This window comes from Fusarium poae, assembly GCF_019609905.1.
Source record: "Fusarium poae strain DAOMC 252244 chromosome Unknown contig_3, whole genome shotgun sequence".
In the NCBI taxonomy this organism is placed as follows: domain Eukaryota; kingdom Fungi; phylum Ascomycota; class Sordariomycetes; order Hypocreales; family Nectriaceae; genus Fusarium; species Fusarium poae.
The window spans coordinates 653,911-677,763 of NW_025408661.1; the positions used below are offsets into that span (position 1 = coordinate 653,911).

Here is a 23,853-nt window from a genome sequence, read left to right on the forward strand (position 1 = left end):
GTGACACTTCGCTACCGCTCAGTGACAACGCCCTACGCATCTGCCAACATAAACCTAGTACGGACTAGTTTATCCCTTGGGAATCACAACCGTCACAAAGCTTACTTATTAAAAATTAATAATTTAATCTATTAATAATAATAATATTATATAATAATTAATCTATAAATATTAATAATGGCCTATAGTAATTAGTATTTTAACTTATAGTTTTAATAGTAAATTGTGACGGGTGAAGGTTCCCAAGGGATAAATTAGTCCGTACTGGTTTATGTTGGCAGAGTCGTAGGGCGTTGTCACTGAGCGTTGCGAAGTGTCACGTCTCTTAATAGTGAATAGTGCGGGTAAGGCGTATTCAGGTAAAGAAGTTTTGTTGATAGCTGATGAGCTAAGTTCTATCTAGTGCTAAGAGAATGTATATATACTTGGGAGGTATGCAAATCGAACGAGGTCGGTTCGACAATATGCAAGTCGAATGGCGTGCATTCGACTTCTACAGGGTAGGTAGCTGATGATTGGAGCGAAAAGTGGGGTGCTTATTCCACGTGTGCATAAGGACCTGTTGGGCCGTAACATCTTTCTGTTATTTACTTAATATTAACTTGCACTATTACGTTAATACTTAATATGTTCCTATACTATGTTGTAAAATCTTATAGTTAATATAATTATACTCTCTCTTATATTTAGAGTCTTGGGAAAATATAGAGAGATATGACTCTGAGCCCTTGCGCTTTCTCTCCGTCACTCCCTTTCAAGTATCAAATCTGTCGTCGTACCCTATGCCAAGAATACCACTATCCTCGGTTGATGGTCTCTTCCCCCAGCAACCAGTGGCTCCTGTGGAGGCTCTTTCATGCGCTGACTTTTATTCGGACTCCCGCTTCTTGACGCCGCTTGCTTGACAGCGATAGCACATACCAATGCGTTCACAACTGTAGTCGTGTGTTGTCCTGTTTCTTCGTCCCAAACAAACAACTGTCTTGGCTCCTTGGCTATGAAGACAAAGTCACGGAAGACCATCGTGAGGAACACGCCCACCACTTCAGTGCGAGCCGACTACAGACTGGATTACTCCAGGGTTCGGATCAATTCAACGAGCATCAACCATCAATCAACGGGCGTCAGAGATGTTTCAATATCTATCAATCAATTTCATTACTCGCCAAGACATATCAATTCAACGAGATGGCATCAACGTTGATGAAGTTGATGTTTGTTGACGGCGGACTGCAGGGTAGGTGGGCGGACCGAGGCAAGATATTTCGCGCGCAACGAGACGCGTCGTTGACGCGTTCGCCAACAGCAACCACCTGACGAAATGCAGAGCTCGGCCACCATTGCTCCATCATCCACACCGTCAACGCCTTTGCGAAGCAAATCAGCCTCCCCTCATCCCCACGCTCATGATGCCAACTTTACAGGTTCTGACCCCCTGGACCTTACTGACGAGGATCATGATTTCGTCTTCGAACGATTCAAAGGCTACACCCTCAGTGAACGCAGGTCATCTACAAGACAATGGGTATGGAAGTTCGGCTTCGATATCTCAAAGGCGGGCAACAGTGCCACATGGGTCTGCGGCTTTTGCGTTAAGAAGCGAGACCTTCGACCCTCACACTACGACCCTCGAAACCTCAGCAACGTTGAGCTACATCTCTCGAGCTTCCACAACGTGCGCAACGCGAGCGCGAAGCGAACCGTACCGAATACTCTGAAACGTCCACATGACATGGCGGATCAGATGTCGGTCGTTTCGTTCTTTGGCCTCGACGTCAACGACGCGAATCAGCAAGCTATGGCGAATCGACTGGTTGCCTCTTTCAACAAGGAGGAGTTCCAACGCAAGATGGTCAAGTGGATGGTCAGCGCCAACCTGCCCTTCCGCACCGCGCAACATCCCTTTCTTCGCGAAGTCCTCGAGTATCTCAGCCCTTCGGTCGGCATCCAACGCGCGCACATCAGCGACAAGAGCGTGCGGGCGATTGCGTTTCGCGAATACGAGAAAAACAAGGGGCTGGTAGCCAAGACGCTTCAGGAGAGCTCTGGTCAAGTTCATCTTGCTTTTGATGGCTGGACTTCAACAAACGGCCTCTCACTCTATGGTGTCAGTGCCGTATATCGCGACCGACAGGCACAACCCCACAAAATTGTGCTTGGTCTGCCTGAAATGGATGGCAGGCATACTGGGAAGAATATCGCCGCTGCGGTTCTCGAAGTCATCAGCTCCTACGATATCGAGAAGAAGATCGGATATTTCACTGTCGACAATGCATCGAACAACGATACGGCTTTGGCGGAAATCGGGGATGCCCTGGGCTTTCATTGGCCAGAGCGCAGAGTTCGCTGCCTGGGTCATGTTATAAATTTGGTTGTAAAGGCCCTTCTTTTCGGCCAAGATTATGAGTCTTTCGAGCGGGATGTTAACGATGGCCTGCTTACTGTGCAGCGCGAACACGAGCAGTGGAGGAAGAGAGGACCCATTGGGAAGCTTCACAACTTCTGTCAAGAAGTCAATCGGTCAGACCTATGGACGAGGAAGCTTATCTCGGCCCAGGAGCACCGCATTCGAGAGGCAGCAGAAGACTCTGGGTTCAAAGCCCATAAACCAGTTAAGGTTGTCACCGACAATGCCACCCGATGGCTTTCGCAATTCTACATGATGCAACGCGCGCTTCGACTAAAGCCTTTTTACGATACCTTCATATTCGAGGCTAGGGCACATTTCGACTCTGAGAACCGAACAAGATGCGGCAACTTGAGGAAGGGCGTCAGAGAACCCTACTTTCTCCAGGAAGGCAATAGGCTGGAAGAGAGTGATTGGGAGGCAATACAAGCTCTCCATGACATCCTTCTCAATTTTGAGCTTGTCATCAAATCCCTGCAGGGCGACTCCCAGTCTCGCGAGAAACAGCGAAGCCTTGGCGAGGAAGCCATTGACCAGATTCATGGCGCAAGTTGGGAAATCCTTGATGCATATGAGTTTCTCCTCGACGGCCTCGAGACTGCGAAGGGCATCGTGGCAGGTCTTCCTGAAGGTGATCATTTGGTCGTGAACGTCAACAATGCGTGGAAGAAGCTCGATTCCTACTACGCGAAGGCGGGTGAATCACCATTGATCTACGCTGCCGCGGTTCTGAATCCTGGGAAACGTTGGGACGCTTTCGACGGGTGGTACGAAGATCACCCCAACTGGATCGACCCAGCGAGGCAATAGGTGTACCGCCTATGGCGTGAACAGTACAAAGATTTGCCGATTGACGCTGAAGACGTCCTCGAGCCGCCTAGGAAAGCCCTTCGTCTTTCGACCAACAAATTCACAAACTTCAAAAAGCAAAGGCGAGACGTCAGCGGGCAAACGTCAGCCTCCTTGTCACCATGTGCGTCGCCAGCGGCAACTGAGCCGGATGAGTTTGAACTATGGGAGCATGATCACGCTGCAGGCGATAAGCATGTGGAGGACCCACGTCTTTACTGGCACAAGAGAAGGCAAAAATACCCTCGGCTATCACGCATGGCTCTAGATCTACACACTGTACTTCCCATGAGTGCTGAGGTCGAGCGTCTGTTTAGCGTCACCGGTCACATGGTGGTTCCTCTGCGCAACCGACTGCATGCCGATACTCTTTCACTCTGTCAGACCATCCGGAGCTGGTACCACGCTGGTGTGATCCAGGATCTTGATCCAATGTTGAAGTGGACGGGCAACATGATACCAGATGTCGAAGAATCTGAGGATTAACAGCTAGAGGCTTGGTTTGTCAGCAAATATGGGTGCAACACCTATCAACGGATACCAACATTTATCAATCAATGTCGTTTGTTTATCAACTTCTATCAATCAACCCACCTGTCATTACGTAATCATCTATTATCTATCAACGAGGTGTTATATTGATGCTCGTTGAATTGATCCGAACCCTGGATTACTCTAGGGCTTCGGGAGCCGCAGCGTCGCCACAGACATCTATATCTGCGAAACCATCTCTATTGTCCTCTTCGTTCAGTATGCAAAACTTGCAGAATTGGCTGCTGGTCATCCGACCCCAAGCCATCGTTCCAGCCAAGTGACAAACTCAGTCTCCATCCGCAGAGCCAGCTCCCTCAGTATCCCAACGATGCGGTACAGCCCGACCAAGTTGCTGGTCTCGCCTATCCTTATCTGCTCCGCGATATGCTAAAGGCCGATTAGCTATCCTGCCACAGCCAACGACTGTGTAATGTTACTCACAATTGCATTGCCTTGATCAAATGCAAACATGAGCTTCCATGCATTCTCCATAACCATAATCATCGGTGATGTAATGATTTGCTCTTCACTAGTTCGGAGCGCACCCATTCGCTTATGACACGTCGCCACCCACAATGCAAGTTGAATCCTGGCCTCCTCGATAAGCCCACTTGCGATCTTTGTCTCCATGGGTACTGCAATCGGATCGTTCCCGACGGGCCCATATGGCGTCTGGTTGATAGATCGTTTTTCGTGCGGTAGAGCGTCTATCACCTGGCTGATATGTTGAGCCGTAGATGCCGAGGGTCGCACTGTAGTCCCCCGAACGATCATCTTATACCTCATTATATCGTATAATGAATCCGTTCGCATCTCCGGGATAAAGGGCGGGCTGATCCTCGCGTGTGTCAGAATCTCGCGATTCACCGACTCAAACCGCTTGAAAGCAAGCTCCAACAGCGGCCCATGAACGTCTACATTCTAGGCAGATTCTGAAGCTCCCTGTATCTGACGAGAAACCGCAGCTTCCTTAATCTTGACAAGAGCAGCATGTTCCTCCATGTAGGACAGAGTTTCGTTGTCAGGGTGATCCAACAAATATCTCGACCGGATTTCTTCATCACTGACTTCTAATTCTTTTTGGGCTGCATTGGGAATGAACTTTTCACCGTCTGCGATGTCGGATATGCTGTTGTATGTCTCCTGCATGTTGTCTCGGAAATGCGATCGTATAGTGGGGACGAAGTTCACAGGCTTCTGGAGGAGCTCCAGCGTGGAGCGTTTGACAGGACTGCTACATCAGCAACGACTTGAATTCGAAGACGCGGAAGATGACGGAGGTAAAGAGGGAGGTTTCAAAAAGGGCCGGGTCGGGATCGTCATCCGAAGTGTTCTTGCAGGACCGGTAGGTGTCTGGTTGTCGTTGAGAGGGCTGTCATAGCTCGTGTTGTCTTCCCAGGGATCGTCCTGTCGAGGCCGATTTGGGGATCGCCTTCTATTATTTCTAGGTGTTTCTTGAGCCGAGTCTGACGGCGGTGGAGTGGGCATGCCTTTCGAACTGGGTGTAGGACCAGACTGTGCGTCGCATTCCCGACCGAAGGATGGAGTGGTGGAAACGAGGAAGGTGTCGAGTCAGCCAACAACGTAGTGTGACAGCTGCGTGTCGTAGTCGGTCGTAGATGATAACGCATACAACCTCTAGGTTGTGCAGTGTTTCGAACGAGCCGTCGGCCCTGTCAATTCGGTCTCTTACCTCCGACGATACGAGTAGCTGGCTTTTGTGGTACCTGCATCTGATGTCACAGGTGTCCAGACCGCTCTCGCCTGCAGTTGAAGACTGCTGGTTCGTCCCTTGCGAGGTCATATTAGGAGGACTGGAAGTTTAGGGAGACCGAAATCCTTCTGTATAGCAAGGACTTGGGGATCCTACCCATGTTCTTCCGAGCTTGCGGTCCCCGGGCTGCAGGCTCTTTACATCAATAAATGCCAAACCATCTCCGTGCCTGTGTCATAAGCGGTGGCCTCTGCGTGAGAAGGTAATTCATCCCACTGTTGTGGTGATGTTCGTGGTGTGAAGAAGGAAGTGAGTAAAGGACTTCTTGACATGTTCAATGCGACCTGAAAGCTTTTTCACGGGGTCGTTGTTCAAGCGTAATGCCCGACCGGGAGGGTTGCTTTATTTGATGACCTGCCAATCTACCTCGTTTAATGTGTGCAATCTTAATCTATCTCTAAGGAGACATCATTACGTGCTTGAAAAGCGTGAACTCAAATTTGTCTCCAAGGTCGGAAGGCCACCTTGCGATTAGGAGTTCATCCGAATGCCTAGAGCGTAGTATGGAAGACGCACGTTCTTGGACCTACGGCGTCCTACGGTTCCGCATTGCGTCTATAGAGTCAGCCATCCATATATTCCACGCGCATCTTGTGAGGCGGCAAGGGATTCGGGAGGGTTGGATAGGTTGATCGATAATTCATGACTAGGTAGCCTTTTGAACAAGCCTCGTCGACTTGAAGCAAACGTTTAGAACCCAACGGCAAAGGAGGGACCTTCAAGAGAGTATACAACAAACAAAATAGAATGAGACTCCCTGACACTGTAATATGATCACACAGTATCCAGCGTTTCTTGACTAGGTACGCGGAATGCGTAATCTGGGGTGCCTTGGTCTTTGTCGGGGTGCCACTGTGAAGTTGACTTGTTCCCGTGCGACTCCAGCTCGACCTCAACCTCAGGACTCCGATGTAACTCTGCGGGGACAAGCGATATGGTATATAATACACTGTGCGCACCACGGATGGTAGCAGTAGCCTTGAGTATGTCAGCGATAATTCCTCTATGCTCGTGTGGTCTGTTGCGCACCATGAGGTTGAAATCATTGGACGATGAAAGCAAGAACACAGAGGCCGCTATAGTTAAGACAATACGAGCCATAAGGTAGGTCTTCACCATCAAGCCGGCCTCTTTTCCCGACTGGAACTGTCCCTTCGCAGCAACCACGTTGATCCATTCCCAGATGAAATAAAGGTGGTAGCCGCTGTCCGATATCCTTGCGATTATGAGTCCGTAACTGGAGATATCGAGTAGTCGGATTGTAACCCCGACGATGAGAAAAGCCCCAGCGATGATAAAACCAGACCAGATACGCCGGGGCTTGAACATCGTCATGCCTTTCCGCCCTGTGAGCGTTGAAATGATAGCCTGCGTGGATTCATTAGCCATGTGCTTTAATCTTGTCATCGAGATTGGTGCACCTCATGAGACCAATTCGCAACTATAATCCAAGCTGCGAGTACCGTGGTGTAAGGGTCGCCTTTGATCAAGGCTGGAACTGCAAGAGCTGATGTTGTCATAGATATAACAAGTATGAACAGCGACATCCGCCAAAGATAGCGCCTAGGGTGCTGTTCCTTGTAAGTCTGTGATGGTGAGGAGTCTACTGTTCTCGGCCGCCGTGCTTGGCGGTGCCGCCAGTAGACAAGTCGTGCTGAAGAAATCAGATAAGAGACACAGGCGAGGATGAGAGTGATCAAAAGAAGGATAAAAGGCGACGACGAGGGCATTTTGCGAGAAGGAACAGGATAGTTGTGCGTAGGTGAGAGAAGTGTGCTGTTTGCTTGGTTTGCAGGGTCTGCCTTATTTGCAGAGACTTGCTGCAGGTCGACAAGGCATTTATATATAAACCAGGGCTATCGTGTTGACGGTCATCGAGGAGAAAGCCCCAGCCAACGTGCCTTTCATTAAACAGAACACAGTTTTCGGGGACCGGAGCGGTTGATCGACAGATACCGCAACAGTAGCTATCATTCCGTGATCCATGTTTAACAAGCTAGCGATTCCTGCAGCCAGTGGCTCTCAGGGAAGCCGCGTCCTCCGCTATGCTGGATGTCCTGGGGGTGGACTTCCTTTAGGTGCCGAGAGAGAACCTCGAGACTAGTCGATCGGAGCCCACAATGCCTGCAGGCGGCGCCCTGCTGGATGCGGAGGTGAGGGTGAGGTGAAGAGCCATCCGGCCGCACTGGCAGTGTCTTTGGGTCTGGAAGGCGAAGAGCTCGGATGAATAAGCCAGGCCCTCGACGAGCCAGCTTGGAGATACCATGCCGCTCTCCGAGGTGCCGCGAGACACGGTCTCCATCGGCCTTGAGGGCGAACTTGCATTGAATGCATAGGATCGCTGGCTCTGGCTGGTTGAGGTAAAGTCCGAAGCGGTCGAGCTGCTCCATCATTGTTCACTTTTGCGAAGAGGATAGCTAATTAAGAAGATGATTGCTAGTTGATATTGGGCTGTTTAGGAAGGAGGGCTCTTTTCACTCTTTGACTTACCTCCTCGAGAGAGAAAGGGGGAGGGCACGGTTCCCGAGGTGGCAGTAGACAAGGATGGTTGGGGATAGGTGATTGGCGCAGAAGCGGGAATGGGGCGCGTTCCCGACTTGAATACCTGGTAGGTACTTCTAGACACCTCATCTGTGCACGACCATCTCCGGTATCCCCATTGTCCTGCTCGATCACTCGATGATGTGATCCGGCTGCGCATCTTCACTACATTTAACGGAGCTCAATGTTTTTACATACTGGTGTCGACATTTCCAAATCGCAAAGTCTTCTCGACAAATCTCCTCCAATATCTATCATCCCTCATCGAGTCCGCAATATTCAAGAAAGGTTAGAACGTGACGTGAAATTAGGCAGCAACACATCAAAATGCAGGAGACGCCTTCTTCGCTCACTATGGATAACCCAAACTCTAAGAAAAGGAATGCCGATGGCGAAGCTATCGGGGGAGTGCATACCGCGAACGACTCGAGGAAGACTGACTCTATGGTACCCGCTCCAGGAGAAGATGATACGTCACAACCGCCCCTGAAAAGACGTAAACCCCAGCACTTTTGTGAAAACAATGGAAGGATGAACGACACTCTCAGGGATCCTCTCACCAAGTCTTCCATGCAATCAAATAGAAGGACAATCACCGCCTTTATCACGCCGTGAAGTACCCACAAGCACACAGGAATGTCACGATGGATGGAAAACGTTTTTCGAAGCAATCAGTCCGAGGGGAAAGACATATGATGAAGAGAGTGGTGAAGGAAAAGGGGATGCTATTCTTCCATCATCTTGGAACAACACTCCCGTGGAAGAGGGTGCAAAAACGGTGTAAGATGATGCAGCGGAATGGTCGCGGGAACGGTTCCTTCTGTGATGTCTCAAACCTGTCAGAGGTCAATCACCAGCATCAAGGATGGGCTTCTATTCCCAACAACCATTTGTGCAATTAAAACTGTGCCTCGTATTCTCAAAAGACCGACGTGCCAGGAATTCAAAAAATCGCATCAGAACGGCAAGGGCAACTTGCGATTCGTGGCTTTAGTTGAAACACCCGATCTGCATTGACATCGCTTGATGCCCTCTAACGTCACTGCAATCCTTTTGAGCAGTCTGACTAACGAGTGGTCCATGTATTCTAAACCAAATTATACCCATACGATTTTCTGGGATGATAGCTCTCCAGCGGCAGAAAGTCAGGTCGTTGGTCATTGGTGACTAATTTACTAAAGTTATCACCAGGTTTGTCTTGAATGGAAGTAGTTGCTAGTTAGGTGGGCGCCAAGATGGTTCAAGATGTACTCGATACTGTATTTTTCATTCCTATAGCTTTGATCTATCACCAAAGATCTTCAAAGGCTAGTTGAGCCCGGTACCACCTGATCCTTTCTATGCGATCATTGGCTTTATCCTTTTGTCTTTTCATTATTCTTTCTCTTTGAAATGTGCAGGGATCTTCCAGTACTAAGGTATTTCCCACTTGTCAAGACGTTTCTGTTTACTCCCATGCATTCTAAGTTACGATCACAATTCCTTAATGGAACGCGTCTTGCTGTCGCGAGATTACCATAACATAGAGATCGATGACATGTTCACACAAGACATTCCGATAACCAGATTGTGATTAGAATATTGCACCCGACAGTGATCGAGATTACTCGACGGGCTATCAGGCTTGGCGTTATATAGAAAGAGAATATAAATGAGACTCGGTAAGAAAAGACGAGGATGGAAGGAGAGAAATAGAGAGAGAATAAAAGGGAGAAGGAGGGAAAGGGATAAAAAGAGATAAAAAGGAGATAGGCGAGGAGGCAGAGGGAGCAAGAGAAGTGGACATGAGAGAGGTGGAGTTGTGACATTGACCAGGAATGGACAGCCTCATGTGTCTACATCCCCACCGACAGAGCCTTGCCCCTTCGTCTCCGCCAGCATGTACAGTGAAAAGATTTCTCTAGTCAAGACACTCAATCGCCCATTCGAATCTGTGGTATCAAGTGACTTGAACATATAAATCTATGGGAGACCCTTCGCATCCTCTGTCAAGCCTTGGCCCACTCCGCCCGAGAGAAGTTCCTCTATTGTTTTATCTTTACATAGTTTCAGCTTTCGCTATCGGTCTTCTTAATTATCTCTATCTCTACAATGGACGTAGCCGGATCATTCCTGGTCAAAACGTATTATCTTGGATTCTCGAGAGCAGGAAGAATGGTTTTAATAACCAGATCCACTATCCTGGTGAATTTCAGGTCGAATTCTGATGGTGTATCAGGCATCTGCTTGTCAAGCCTCTCGATGGCCTATTTGCCCATACCAAGCGATTTGAAACTTTGTATGTCTCTTTGGCCGATATTCTTTACCAGTACGGCTATCTCAGAAACATACTGCCAGTTTAGGGTCATCTAGTAATAACATGTCTTATGTAATTCTCAGGACTCTCGATAGGAGCTTTATTAAGTCGAAGCAGTGGCATAATTGAAAGTGGTACTACCGATGGGGGGCTGCGGTAAGGCTTTCATTCAAGACAAAATTAAGTCACAAGCAATCACCATAGCTTAATATACTTTCAATTCGAGGTTTAACTACAGAATAATACAGATTTTGTTCCAGGGTGAATATATATACCTGACTCAGACATAGTACCACAATAGATGTATATGCTCATGTTATGCCATTCATTCAGCGTATACTACGATTGGGCTCGAGGTATCTTGACTAAAATTGGTACTGGCATTGCTAGTTATCAGATATGGCGTTTGTCAGACTCCGCGTAAGTCAAGCCGGTCATTCTCCTGCACCAGTAGGCATACTTTCATTTCATTATTCAGGCCACTAAGAATTTACTATATTATTTAAGCGGTAACCTTTCGAGCGGCATCCTTCGGCTGGTACAGTGACTTATTTATAACTCCAGTATAACTAACATATTATGTTATATTATAAACTATATAGAAACTAGCGTACAAGTAATCTCGCTGGATACAGGGCTAGCTATAATACAAAGTCGTTCTACTATAACGATTATACTGCAGGCCACGATGCACCACCACAACTCCTACTTTGCCTTTCTGCCTCTCGGATAGGCCCTAGTACCTCTCTCCTTGATCGAACATCGATCGCAACCTTTGCCTTTGTTCGCTGGCCCACAGTGGCCCTGATCAGCGAGGATAATCTGCAGGGTCTGACTATCGGACCACCACATCAAGCACCTGCTCGCGGATACGGACCACTGTCCCAAGTCATATTCTTTCGCATTTTGCCTGTGCGAGCGGTTCAATATCTGGCTGCGTTGAGAATTGGCTAGTTGCCTCATCCCAAATCAGCCAGCGGCCTGAAGTAGCAATGCTGAGCCCCAAAGAAAGAATCCGGTGCCTTCGCTCTTCTGCCATGTACTCCAGTTCAAAGTATCTCTCGTCGTCGTCGATTCTGTCATTGCGGAACCGTTTCTGAGGAAGATAGCCCTCTGCGTAGAGCAGCCCCCTCATTGCGAAGTCTTCTGGTAAGGGGCGAGTCAACTGATCACTATCAAGCAGCATTGTGTGACTTTGCACTTTGTATCCAGGCTCGCAAGATCCTAACAAAGAGTTGAGCATTACAGCAGTAAGTTTCCAAGGAAATTCATCCTCCAAGTGGTTAATGGCCGCAGGGTGTCGGGTCATGTAGTGGATGAAGATCAAAATCGTGTGCAGAAAAGGTAACGTGTTTACATCTCCCTGACGATCAAGTACCGTCTCAATAGTGGCCACTCCAAACTTGTAAGCCTGCCTGAATCTCTCATCCGGCATGGTCTCGGAAATCGCACTTCCATCCATAGCAGCATCTGTCCCCTCGGGCTTCTTGGAAAGAGCTCGCATAATGACATTGGATTCGGCGCCGTAACCAAGGAGAGAGCAAGCAAGGGAGATGCCAATGTAATATCTACAAAAGTCAGTATAGCTGAATCGATTTCCATTTTCTGTTTTCGTGACAAGTATAAAAAGACTTGACTGACCCTGTTTCCTTCCATCCCTCCTTGGACTTGGCAATATGTTTATCCAGATTCTTATTGAAATCATTCATAGAGTCTTCAAGCTGGTCCCAAGACTTCTCAGAGAAGAGGATACCATGAGCGCGAACGAATGAAGCATCGATTGGATTCAAGCCGGTGGGACTGTTGCTCAACAGAGGATCAAACAACGTCATAATACTTTCTCGGGCACTGGAAAATGGGATGGGGACGCAAAGAGATTTGGTGTAGTAGAATAGCTGTTGAACTGCGTTGGGTCTTGCCAGGATAGCAAGATGGTGATAAAGTCTTCCTGTCTCGGGGTCCGTGTCTGACGCTTTGCTGTACCAATGACGGCTGACATGTCTCCAAACTTCGCGGTCGCGAATATCGTCATCTTCAATGGCCATGCGATATCGGGCAAGGTCGCCAAGACACTCGATCCAAGTATCTTCGAACGCAGGCACAGTTTCGTACAGCAAGGCCATCATACTATACGCCAAGTGCAAGAAATTGAGCATATGTTCGAGCGAGGCTGGCAATCGCTGCCGTAGAAGTTCCAGGAACGAATGGATACCGTGCCTCCACATGCGCGCAGGCATCACATATTTGGAAGGTAATCTGCGCAGGGCCGGGCTGGCGGAGGGATGCTGACTGGCGAGCAAGAAGTCGTGATGTTCGTGGAGGAGTGTTCTATGCAGTGCAATCAACGCCTGCCATTGTTCGTTATTGAGCTTCGCGTTGGCATCGGTATTGGATGATTGTGCATTATCAACTTCAATGCATTTGGTCTCGACCATGACCAGCCCCGCATATATGCCCTTGACCTCTGCGACGAGCTGATCTTGAGAGATCGGCCTAGTCTCTGGTTGGCCCATGATCTCGAACGAGTCGTCATCATCTTCATCCGAAGGTAGGGGAGGCCTCCCAGTCGGGGATACGACACTATCACCCAGTAATAGTCCATGATGCTTTTCATCATAGGTAGGATCTATACCTGCAATTTCGATGCGTGGAGCTTGTCCTGGCTGTGACTTTTCAGGATCTGTCGAGCTATGATGAGAAGAAGGTCAGTCCCATTGGGATAGAGCGAGATTCAGTGGCAAAGGTACGAGCAATAGATCTTACATTTCATTGCCTTCATGGCGTTTTGCAAAACGCGACGCCGCCAATACCACCAGAAGGGTGACCAAAATTGCAACCTGGATAATAATCCCAACGAAATAACACCACTGAAGTGAAGAGTAGGGGGGAAGGAGATGGGCAAAGGAGGTGGTATGTTCCATTGTGACTAGATGGTCACTAAGCAGGATTGGTGGTGAAGGGACGGTAATATGACGAAGGCTGAAAGTATAGCTTAATGGAAAGTCAAACTTGAAAATGGATGTTCCTAGGGATCTTAGTTTAAATAGGAGTTTGGCTGGGTTATTCGCCCTGTCTGCCTTGTCTGCCTTGTCTGACATATTCAACTTGTTTGCCTTGTCCGCCTGGTTCGCCAGATCACATCGAGATGTACTGTGTCGTTCTCTTGTTCGAAAGAATAAGGCTTCGAGAAAGACTTACGAATGTAGTATTAGGGCCATCTAATAATATCTTCACATTGACGGTGCAATAGAACTAGATAATCATCAAATTAATCAAAAGCTCTCCTTCTTTTGCAGCTTGGGAAAAACAACTCCGGACTCACACCTGTTTATACGAATTCGGGCCAACCTTACGCGCCGACTCTGGATTGTTCTAGGTAAACTGTAGCTGCAAATACCGCCTTACAGTGATGTGGTCAAGAGAACCGTTGCAATTTCTACTCGATATTTCTTGCATCTTCGACACAATGGCCTGTCTGAGTGCTGGTGGGAAGCCTCCTGGACGATAGGTATGGCTTGCTGTGCCGCTCCGAAAGCTGTTGGGACTGCTAACGACTGCTCACATTGTCACAGAACATCTTTCTGTTGCACACATAAACAGCATGCAGTGTCTGTACTATGCTACTCTAGTAATCTTTCGGGTCCGTTCAGACATCTCGTAGGTCCGTCACACTCGAGAATACGGCTTTGGCCTTGCTTGCCTTCCTACGGCCTATCATACAGAAATAGTCGCCGCTGTAATTTGTTCACCTTTGGAGCTGGAAGCCCTTTTCGCTGTTACCCTTTATGCTCCTGACGTAGTCACTACAAACGATATAGGGCGAGATCCGGCGAAGCCGACCTGCAAATATCTAGGGCTCATCATGGACACTGCGCTGCAATAGAAACTTCATATAGACGAGGTGCGGTGGAAGGTGACGAAGGCGATTTCAGCTCTGAGTAGACTGGGTAGCTCGAAATGGGCCCTTACTTTTTAAGAAATGAGAAGGATCTATCGGGAAGTGGCCGTGCCACAGACCATGTACGCATGCTCTGCATGTTCAAACGCGAATCGGAGAACGCGAAAAGATTTCATTTACTGATAAGATATCAGAGAAATTACAAAATCTGTAGGCACAGGCGACCAGGGTAATCTCTGGTGCCTTCAAAACCACGTCAGCCCCGGCTTGAGACGTCGAAAGACATCTTCTCCCCATCAAGCACCAAAACTGGAACCATGACGCCGAGTGACTGGGAAGAATCGGCTTCGTGGGATGAGACCTTGAGGGAAAGGAAACACAACATAGCTTCGACAGTCAAGGAGAACGGAAGGCAAAGATAAGTCCACCCAAAGAGATACAGAAGGCCAGCCATCCGGGACAAGCAAGGATTCAACGTGAAGGAAATGGAAGCAAGCATCCCGCACGTCGTCTGACCATGGTGAATAAGCCCAAAATCAATCAACGAAGAGAGCGTCGAGAAAGCACTGGGCCAGCTGGCCAAACACCCTAGTGGTGTTGGCGAAGTGGGGCGCTGCGGATAAATACTCGGGGCGCTTCGGCTTTCGGCCAAACCTCACTAGCCAGACATGGCTGCTACAAATAGGGGCTAAAATCGAGTAGGAATGTAACCTAACCCAAACTTTTTCTTTTTTGCCTTAGGCAACTATCCTGGTTGGAAATTTAGGAAACTCTTTTGGTGCAACAATGACAGTCTATTCCTTATCACTTCCTTCCGCAGAGCCCACGACGCCACCAGCTGCCGGCTCCAGCCGTCACGGATCTCCTTTCGCCAGCCCGCTGGAATGTCGTCCGAAATTAAAGCGAAAAGCCGGCAGCCGTCCGCTAATTTTTCCCAAACGACAACAAGCGGAACACTCACAGTTCCTACCGGATGCTTTCAGAAATGCTTCTTATGCGGGTTCCGGCGATCCTCCATCTTCTTCTTCAACAATGTCATTAGAGGGCCTGGTCCGTGAACATAGAGAACGACTGTACGTTCGCCCTTTACAATGGACAATGCAGCATCTTCTTATACTTCACTGCCAGTTCGTGGACCATACTCGGATGCCCGATGAAGTTTCTGGACGACCTGAAGCGAATGGTCCGGGAAACACTCGGCAAACCCGCCAATTAAAACTCTTGCCAACCGCCAAAACCGCTCTGAACCAGTTGCAGACAAAATTCCATGATCCCACAGCGAGGTTATGGGCTGTTGAGGTTTTCCTTACTGTATACAAACTCATCAGTCCAAGGCCACCGAGTAGCTCAATCTTCGAATCCCTTCAACTTCGTTATGGAAAGCACCTAGAAATCCTTAAAGTGGGTCGTGTTTACTCACAACCATCCATGGTTATGGCTTACATAGATCTGGACGATGTTGAATCACTACGACGAGCCACAGTTTACACCAAATGGTATCGAAAGCTTTTCAGGCGATGGCCTGATAACGAGCCTGTGAGAGCAATTTTAAATAAAAGGCTACGCCGAATGCAACCTCGAGAACGGCAATATGATCCGTTCTTGATACCAGTTCTAGTAGCTTTAGGACAAGAGAGGCGGCGACGTAGCTTTGTCAGCGATATTTCTGACCCATTTTCAGACGCACCTGAGCCGCCGTCGAGCCCGAAGCCGCCGCAGGGCACAAGACGAGCCTCTACAAATGTAGGTTTCTGTCCCCACAGCCGTTTTCTATCACTAAAACAGTTCTCTTTAGGTTAATATCTTAGCTACAACCAGTCATGATCCGGATCACATTTGGACATACACTGTTGAATTCACCGACGCCTTTCTAGATTGCTTTGACAACCCGTCCCAGCCCTGCGAAGCAGATCAATTATCCATATCGCACTCAAGAATACCGCTCTCACCGATTGAGGTGACCGCAACAATGCTGCTGGAGATATTTGCCACGAAGCATTAGCCCAGTAGAGATAGGTCAATGGGAACGATCAAGAAGCTAGGACTATCGCATCCTTACCTCATTGCGGCCAATCGACGACCTCCATTTTCGGGTAAGAATCACAAGGCTGCACACCGAGAAAAGGTTCAGGTTGGCTATGAAGATTTACTAGGTTGTCCATAGAGTCGTTTGGGTTTGTCGATTTCGGCGCAGAGGCAACATATAATAACAAGTCAAGTAAGGAACCGTACATTAGTAAAACTACCAGGTACAAGCGCTTTTTAATGGTCGAGTGGTTACGACCAGCCCCTGTGATGAACTTGGTCCGGATACGCCTTTGGGAGCCTCCGATTCCGGATCACCATCAAGTGCCCTTGTTTGACGTCTGCTTTCTGTAGTCTTACTGTTTACCTATCGAAGAAATGGCTGTGATTGTTAGAGTTGGCACTTGTCAGAACTGCTAAGCGCCAGAACTGGACATACACTGAAACGGTTTTTTTTTTACATCTCAAAATGTGTTCAGCACGTGTAATCAGTTACAACCACTTTTCGTAGCGTGCCAGACCTTCTGGTGTTGCCTCAACAAATTATTCATTAAGGCAGTCTCTACAAGGCCGCTTGAATGGTCTGTATGCTCCGTTATTGTCTTATTCCGTACTCCTGTCACGGATGACCATCAATAAGTCAGTTGAGCCCCTGTAGTTTTCTCGTTTTCTCAGTTTACCGATTTCCGTACCGAAAGACCGTGGTGAAAGCTGGCGATTCGGACCCTTTGAAGAAAAACAAGCAAATCATTACCCCTGGATTAGCAGCTACGTTGCCCTTGGAGTAGGATTATAGCCTCGCGTTGAAAAAGCAGCTCATCAAAGCGCAGATACTGGATGATACTCGCCTTTTAGAAATGAAACAATATCAGAAATGTAGAGTGAACCATCTTGCGGACTATTTTGCTTTGATAGGTGATCGCTGGGGTTAAATTCAATCATCTCAGAAAAGAATCATGAACAAAAATGGTGAGCCGATATACCCGCTGAGCCGTCCAGACCTACCGTACTCTTTTCGCCCATCCATCGAACTCCCTAATTGCTGGTAGCAGGTTCAGAGAGACTTGGGAGTCTCGACAAAATGCAGGGTAAAAGGGCAGGAGGATACAAATATGCTATCATTGTCTGTGCGATACAGTTCGGCAATGGCAAACTTGGTTGTTTCTCTGTGAGATATAGAGAGGGAGACATGTGGTGCAGATCAACTATGGACCTAGTTTTAGGATCGTGATTTGATCAAAGAATTGGTTAGTGACCACGTTGATGTCGAATAACTTCAGGCAGCCAGTCTATGGGGACGCTACGGACGTGAGTTTTAGTTGGCGGCTTATTGTGTCGGTATTCGAAAGGATGGCGTGAGTAGTAAACCAGTAGAATAGCAGTGGCTGGAAGGACGTCTGTCAATTATGTGTACACGTCTTTCTAGTTACCGAAACATCTGACGTGTGCGAAAAACAAATCATTGTCCGTCAGCAACTCCTTGAATCGCCACAGCGACGACCGCGAAAAAAGAAAAACTTACGCTCGACCACATCATGACCCGTTGGCCTTCTTACACCTAATACGGCCCTATCTTTGTGAAAGTCCTTCGCAACGAAATGCTCTATCGACCCCGCCGGTTCTAGTCGTGTTATACGAGTTTCATTCACTAACGCATGCGGCATATGATGCATCGAAGGCTGTATTGGTAAGGAAGCAACTGTAACTAACCACTAAAATGGATGGTCGCGGCAACCTTCCTCAAGCTTGGTGGAGATACACAAGGCGACCATACCCCTTGAAGCAACTAGCTGGGGGTCTCCGTTGCTTCCAAAGCTCAAATAGATATATCAACGATGAACTGGTATGCATGATCGGAGAGATTGCATGTGGGTGACCGGCTGTGAGACTAAAAACTATTCCACCGACGAGCCAGACACCGCACTTGGTCTTGGATCTAGTCATCCTAATCAAAAGCCTATACCTATGATACAATCATCGACCATGCCTGACTTTTTGACCAACCCGTAACTTACATAACAATTCCAAGTTTTCTTTCTAAGCTCCCCAAGACAGCGGTTTCGGCGCAAAGACGATTAACACGACCCGACAATCCAAAGCTCTCGATCCTCTTGCCGAATGTATTGGACGGCTGAACATCCGAAGGCCCCATACCACGGAATTAGCCGCCAGTCAGAACCTTGATCTGTTTCCAGAGGGCAATAAGGGCCGTCTATCGATAAATCTTATCCATGGGCGAATAAGCGACTGGTTCTCCATCGGCGCCAACTAGTTGCATCCTAGACCTAATACCTATCTATAGCACAAGCTGTTGCCGAAAAGCCAGTACTCATTCAGTATATACGGCAGAGTGGGTGCAAACGCTTCAGTCTTGTTGACCAGTTATCTCAGCATTGATATATTGTAAACTACGCATGTCTCTATGTCACGGAGGTGGTGTGCTTGCGACCCTAGCGTTGGTCACTTATCGGTTTTATGTTATTGCGAACAAGGAATAGAGGATTGGCCGTGGCACATGCACAATATGGGATCATACTTGTAGGACGTCGACGCTTCACAAAAAGCCACATTGTAGGTGCTCCTTACACTAAAGTACAGTATAGAAGTGCCCAGGTACACATAGCCCGCTAAGTAACTAATTTCTGGCCGCTTGTCTTGACACCTCCTGTTGATCACTCCTCTCATCCCCATGCGGATGGAAATGAAAAAAAGTCATCAAGTCAATGAATCCGGCCAATATATATGGAATATCAAGTGACTTGGAGTAGCGAATCCCTTACAGGCCTTTTCAGAGCTGCCCTACCTCTGTCTTAGCATAGTGAGAGGCTAAATAGATACAAGCTAGTCCGCCGCAACCTATGGCCATTCCGAGGACTCCGAGCAGAAGAGAAGAGTTCACGACGGTCCATCCGATAATAAATGCTCCAAGGATCAGGATAATAGTATTTTTTTTCTGTGGCACTCGCGCTTCGTCTCCCGATCCCGCAAAATATAGTAATGAAAGAAGTCTCACCAGCGTTAGCATAGAACATTTCCAAGCCCATGACACAAACTCACATTACGGCTCGGGCAAGCATCCACGTGATACTATGTCGCCAAATCCACCATGTCAGGAAAAGTACAAAGAGGCCATACCGAGGGAGCCCCAAACTGGTTGTTGGGGGGCTAAGGCATGCCAATAACGGCTCAAGCCTTCGAAAGATTAGCATCCTTGCGAATGGCCGGCCAGATTTGAGCTCGAGAAATCGCGTCAAATTGTTGTAAAGCAGACTCATTGTCTTCATCGGACTCACTAGGTTGCGAGAAGCATCGGCGGATGTCTTGGCCAGTGAAGTTACGTTTGCAGATAAGCGGATACATAGGCTGACTAGTTCACCAATTACAGAAAGCAAATCGCTACTTGTAGATGGTGCAGTAGTAGCACCTTCATCGTGAAGTTCTGCTTGAGACATTGAGAAATAGGATTATCTACAGAGACAATCGTAGAAGTTCGAGGAGTATCGACACGACAAGATCAGTAGTCATGTAGGTATTAATATGAATTGCCGGCCAATATCAGGCAAATTTGTTCTGTAAGTGTAAGTGGCAGAAGCCGGCATGTGCCAGGCTACGAATTCTTCAGTCGTTTCATAATGTTACTGTCGCGGTTGAAATCAGACGCCGCCCAGCTTTTTTTCGTGAAGTTTCTGAGCACGGACTAAGTCGTGGCAGATGTGGCTTTACAGTGGGCGACACGCCAAATGTGATCTTGCGCTAGAACGGTGATGACCTATTTCGGTCGCATGTCGTCATTTCGCCAGCGGCTGATGATGGATTTACTTCGACAGCTGTAACCTTTTATTACAGTACCTGTAACTACTGCAAAGTGTGGTCTGGACCCAGCGGCAGCAATCCCGATCGAAACTTTACCAAAAGAGTCCCGAACCGGCATTGGCGCGGTGCAGATTGGGGGTTTCTGAGGGCCTGTAAGCTTTACCCGCTGGCTGGTTTGCCGATCATAAATAATTGAAGGGTCAGACTACAGGCTGCCTTTAAATTCAGGGTTCAAATCCACGACACTACACTAGCACTTCTGGTGGATTTAGGATCACATAGCGATCCGTGCACGAGTGCACGGATATTGTTGCGCCACGTGCAACCCCTGTTTCCACTACACTGAGCCTAGATGTGTCGTGGATTTGAACCCTGCCTTTAATCCGGCCCTTCTCGTTAATGTACACAGCCCACGCCATCAAGTCTCTATGCCTCTACACTTTGCGGATAAGTTGCACCTCAACAAAATCACCTGCACACCTATCTACATCGACCCTGAAAAAATGAAGGAAGAGTCTTTAAAGGAGCTTGATACAATAAGGAGTCTCGAACTGAGTGGACAACGGGTTGATGATTCTACAATATTCTTGAATAAGCACGGAGTTTTCTCGCATAGAGTGATAAAAAAAGGATCTTTTAAAATGCGTACACAGAAAGCATCTTTTTTCATGGCAAACCTCGTTTCCTCGCCTGGACATAAAGCCTCACCAGAAGAAACGCTGCTTATATCTGGACGTGGACTGCTACTCTCACTTCTTGCGCATGCATGGCTTTGGGGGAGGCCCAAAGTGTTAGACAATAAAGGCAAGCCGGTCGCTTTTGAAAACAGGCAAGTACTTGCGCCTCAGGGTATTCTTGATTTTCTTGGCAAGATTCGAGCTTGCCAGGGCAGTTGTACCTACGAAAGAATACGGGAGTTTCTGGTCAGTCTAGAAGCAGTCCATCTACATGAGGATACATCTAAGTGGAATATAACGGGGGTTATTGCATGTCTGAGGTGGGATAAATCTCATAATCGATATGATGAGGGACCGTGGTGCTCCTGTCGGCTCGAGAAGGAGCACTCTCCACCACCTTATCAGAAGGAGCACTCTCCACCACCTTATCAAGAGTTTTGCCTAGCCAAAAGCCCAAACCTCGGTGTGGTACGTCAATTTAGACATTGGCTCCTCCGTGGCAGCAGCAGGGAGGGGAAGAAAGCAGGATGTAAGATGGACATGACTAAAGCATGAAGACTTAAAGAAAGACCAATTATATCTCCCAAATTGCACGCGTTATTTGATTACATGAAAGCTTGTGATACCTAGTCGTTTAGATCCATAAGCAGCCTCCATAAAGATCATGGCACGTGCTTGGATTCCTTCCTGCCCATTTGCAGCCATACACAATGCAAAAGCCACATGAGCTAGCTACAGCCATGGCTTGTGCGCGGAGGCTGATTTTATATTTGTCAAACTGGGTAAGCAGCCTCTGATCTCGATCTGGACTGTATCTCGCAATCCTACCAACATAAACCTAGAACGCCCTGGTTCATCTCTTGGGAAACTACAACAGTCACAGTTTCCTTTCGGCCTTCAAGTGCACTCAACACATCTACACTGTCTCCCTCGATGCAGTATGATGCGGTCACACTTATTTTGACGACGCTTCTCTGTCGGGCTACAGTAATAAAAGCCCTTCTCCGCTTGTTGCCGGAATTTATCAGTGCTGGATCCTGTTCGCAACTTTCGTTTCCATAATAGTAACCACCACGAACAGCGATAAACCAAAGCCACGTAAAATCATGATGTTTCTGACACAGCGAACCCCTAATCCAGTCTAATGGTGCCATGATATATTCGCATTGGTACTCTGATATTGATTATGTTTAGGGACGATTTAGACGCCCTTAATATTGTGAAGGGGCTCTGCTCTCGCAGAAGATGTAGTGTTGGCACGGTTTACCCGAGAACATACGGAACAAAAGGCAATGTACCCTAGGCAAAAAGACGATGGATCGTACACAGAGGAAAGTCACACAAAACCGCTATAGTAGAAACAGTTTCTATATCGGAGCCTTGATTGTCCACAAGGCCCGAGGTGTTTTTGGGATCATCACTTTCGATCGTTGTGCAATGTAATCCCAAGAAAAGGACTAGAGATTAGATATAAAGATACGACAAAACTGAAAGGGTCTCAGAATGTTTGTTTAGTAATAATCAAATGGGTTCATTAGCAGACAGTTCGATCAGAGAACAACTCTTGATAAACCTTTTAATAGGAATTCCAGCTGTGAGACGCTGACGATCGAAACTTCAGCCCCTACCCTGTGAAACCCCACGCAACGATGAAAATTCACATATCACATACATGAAGAACCCGTACCCTATGGAATATTGCAATGTTTCTTATATGTTACGTCCTTGTTGCATGAACGCCTCTACACGGAGGTGTTCGAAGATCCACGAGCAGCCGTGTAGGGTCGATCACGCAAAGATAGCGGCTGTAGCGTTCCGCCTTGAGGCAAATATTGGCTGAACAGAAGGCTCTATATATATAGGCACGCTATCTAGCGGACCTGGGTATTCCCTTTTTCTTCTTCTTATGTAGAGAAGTTTTGTTGAAGATGGACCAGACATTCCGTCAGGTCTTGAACGGCAAATTTACATAATTTTAACAAGGAAAAATGCGGGTAAAGGACAAATGTTCGGTTTGTCAGCTTCTGCTGTGAAATGAACATTCTTTTGTCCCTTAAGAAGTTTAGTGTAGGTGTGCTTAGTGAGCTTAGTGTGTAAACTTCCTCTTTTTCCTCAAACCGCTATGTGTCTGCCAGTCTTGCTCTTGAATGTCTTTCAACTGATTTTGCATGCTGGCGACTGTTTCTGTAAGCTTTTCCTTTTCGTTGGTCAAGTGAGAAATATTGCAATATAAAGCACCAATGTGGAAGCGCTGTGCTTCGATTGTAGCGTCCCTCTCTTGTAATAATCCTTCACATCGTTTAACCTCTAATCTTAGTCTGTCAATCTGAGTTATTTGACTTTCTGATTCCTTTCTACCAGCAGACATTTTGTCGAAAGCGACGACTGCTTGTGTAAAACCATGTTGTTCCGGGGTCCTTTGGGTCAGGGCTCCAGTTTGTTCTGAAGCATGGGAGCTCATCAGAACCGCGTTATCACTCAAGGTGCCCGAAAGGTCTTCGATATCAAGAGCTGTCATATCTGAAACCCAAAGCAAGCTACCCGGGGAGCTGGTGCTGTAAGAGTTCTGTGATTTGTAGCTAAGATAGAGAGCTATGATATATATTGCATCCCCCGGCAAAAGAATGCCTCTTTCCAACACTCGATCTAAATTAGAGGCCGTTGTTGCATAAGGCCCGATGAGGACGAGGTGAGTCACAGAGACTTCCAAGTTTTGAGCATAGTGATGCATCCATATACGGGAGGTACAGTGAAATAGTTGAAGCGGCCGGACCTGTACTGTAACGCAAGGGGAACATGGGATAGGTAATACAGTCCCAGCCGAAATTAGGGGCCGCTTGCCTAGTTCAGTACATGTAAGATAGGCTTTCGCGCACGAACCAGACCGTAACCCATGTGGCTTACGTCAGTACACAGAGCGCGGCTAAAACCGTGATGGTTAACCTTGTCTCCTTGTACTGTACTGTAATGCCTGTCATTATCGCATACTGTCATCAAAACTGTCCAATTATGGCTTCCAGGTGGTCGAAGTCATCTGAT

At 47.6% G+C, this 23,853-nt stretch overlaps 9 protein-coding genes across 9 annotated transcripts; 3 read left to right on the forward strand and 6 right to left on the reverse strand.

Annotated features, from left to right (window-relative positions):
* Nucleotides 1-4,711: 4,711 nt before the first annotated feature.
* FPOAC1_013796 (uncharacterized protein) lies at nt 4,712-5,594 on the reverse strand (the record flags this gene model as incomplete). Its single annotated transcript, XM_044858137.1, has 2 exons — nt 4,712-5,021; nt 5,518-5,594. 2 exons carry the CDS (start codon nt 5,592-5,594, stop codon nt 4,712-4,714), a joined length of 387 nt encoding a protein of 128 aa, XP_044700961.1.
* Nucleotides 5,595-6,338: 744 nt separating this feature from the next.
* FPOAC1_013797 (uncharacterized protein) lies at nt 6,339-6,953 on the reverse strand (the record flags this gene model as incomplete). Its single annotated transcript, XM_044858138.1, has 2 exons — nt 6,339-6,542; nt 6,594-6,953. The coding sequence occupies 2 exons, from the start codon at nt 6,951-6,953 to the stop codon at nt 6,339-6,341; spliced, it is 564 nt and encodes a 187-aa protein (XP_044700962.1).
* A 599-nt stretch (nt 6,954-7,552) lies between these two features.
* FPOAC1_013798 (uncharacterized protein) lies at nt 7,553-7,957 on the reverse strand (the record flags this gene model as incomplete). The annotated part of the gene is made up of 1 exon (XM_044858139.1): nt 7,553-7,957. The coding sequence occupies one exon, from the start codon at nt 7,955-7,957 to the stop codon at nt 7,553-7,555; it is 405 nt and encodes a 134-aa protein (XP_044700963.1).
* Nucleotides 7,958-8,432: 475 nt separating this feature from the next.
* On the forward strand, nt 8,433-8,889 carry FPOAC1_013799 (uncharacterized protein; the record flags this gene model as incomplete). The annotated part of the gene is made up of 2 exons (XM_044858140.1): nt 8,433-8,601; nt 8,654-8,889. 2 exons carry the CDS (start codon nt 8,433-8,435, stop codon nt 8,887-8,889), a joined length of 405 nt encoding a protein of 134 aa, XP_044700964.1.
* A 2,401-nt stretch (nt 8,890-11,290) lies between these two features.
* Nucleotides 11,291-13,322, reverse strand: FPOAC1_013800 (uncharacterized protein; the record flags this gene model as incomplete). The annotated part of the gene is made up of 3 exons (XM_044858141.1): nt 11,291-11,969; nt 12,043-13,089; nt 13,165-13,322. 3 exons carry the CDS (start codon nt 13,320-13,322, stop codon nt 11,291-11,293), a joined length of 1,884 nt encoding a protein of 627 aa, XP_044700965.1.
* A 1,763-nt stretch (nt 13,323-15,085) lies between these two features.
* On the forward strand, nt 15,086-16,046 carry FPOAC1_013801 (uncharacterized protein; the record flags this gene model as incomplete). The annotated part of the gene is made up of 2 exons (XM_044858142.1): nt 15,086-15,835; nt 15,981-16,046. The coding sequence occupies 2 exons, from the start codon at nt 15,086-15,088 to the stop codon at nt 16,044-16,046; spliced, it is 816 nt and encodes a 271-aa protein (XP_044700966.1).
* Nucleotides 16,047-18,307: 2,261 nt separating this feature from the next.
* FPOAC1_013802 (uncharacterized protein) lies at nt 18,308-18,596 on the forward strand (the record flags this gene model as incomplete). Its single annotated transcript, XM_044858143.1, has 2 exons — nt 18,308-18,330; nt 18,380-18,596. 2 exons carry the CDS (start codon nt 18,308-18,310, stop codon nt 18,594-18,596), a joined length of 240 nt encoding a protein of 79 aa, XP_044700967.1.
* Nucleotides 18,597-19,377: 781 nt separating this feature from the next.
* Nucleotides 19,378-19,776, reverse strand: FPOAC1_013803 (uncharacterized protein; the record flags this gene model as incomplete). The annotated part of the gene is made up of 1 exon (XM_044858144.1): nt 19,378-19,776. The coding sequence occupies one exon, from the start codon at nt 19,774-19,776 to the stop codon at nt 19,378-19,380; it is 399 nt and encodes a 132-aa protein (XP_044700968.1).
* A 3,124-nt stretch (nt 19,777-22,900) lies between these two features.
* On the reverse strand, nt 22,901-23,332 carry FPOAC1_013804 (uncharacterized protein; the record flags this gene model as incomplete). The annotated part of the gene is made up of 1 exon (XM_044858145.1): nt 22,901-23,332. One exon carries the CDS (start codon nt 23,330-23,332, stop codon nt 22,901-22,903), a length of 432 nt encoding a protein of 143 aa, XP_044700969.1.
* Between the last annotated feature and the right edge of the window lie 521 nt (nt 23,333-23,853).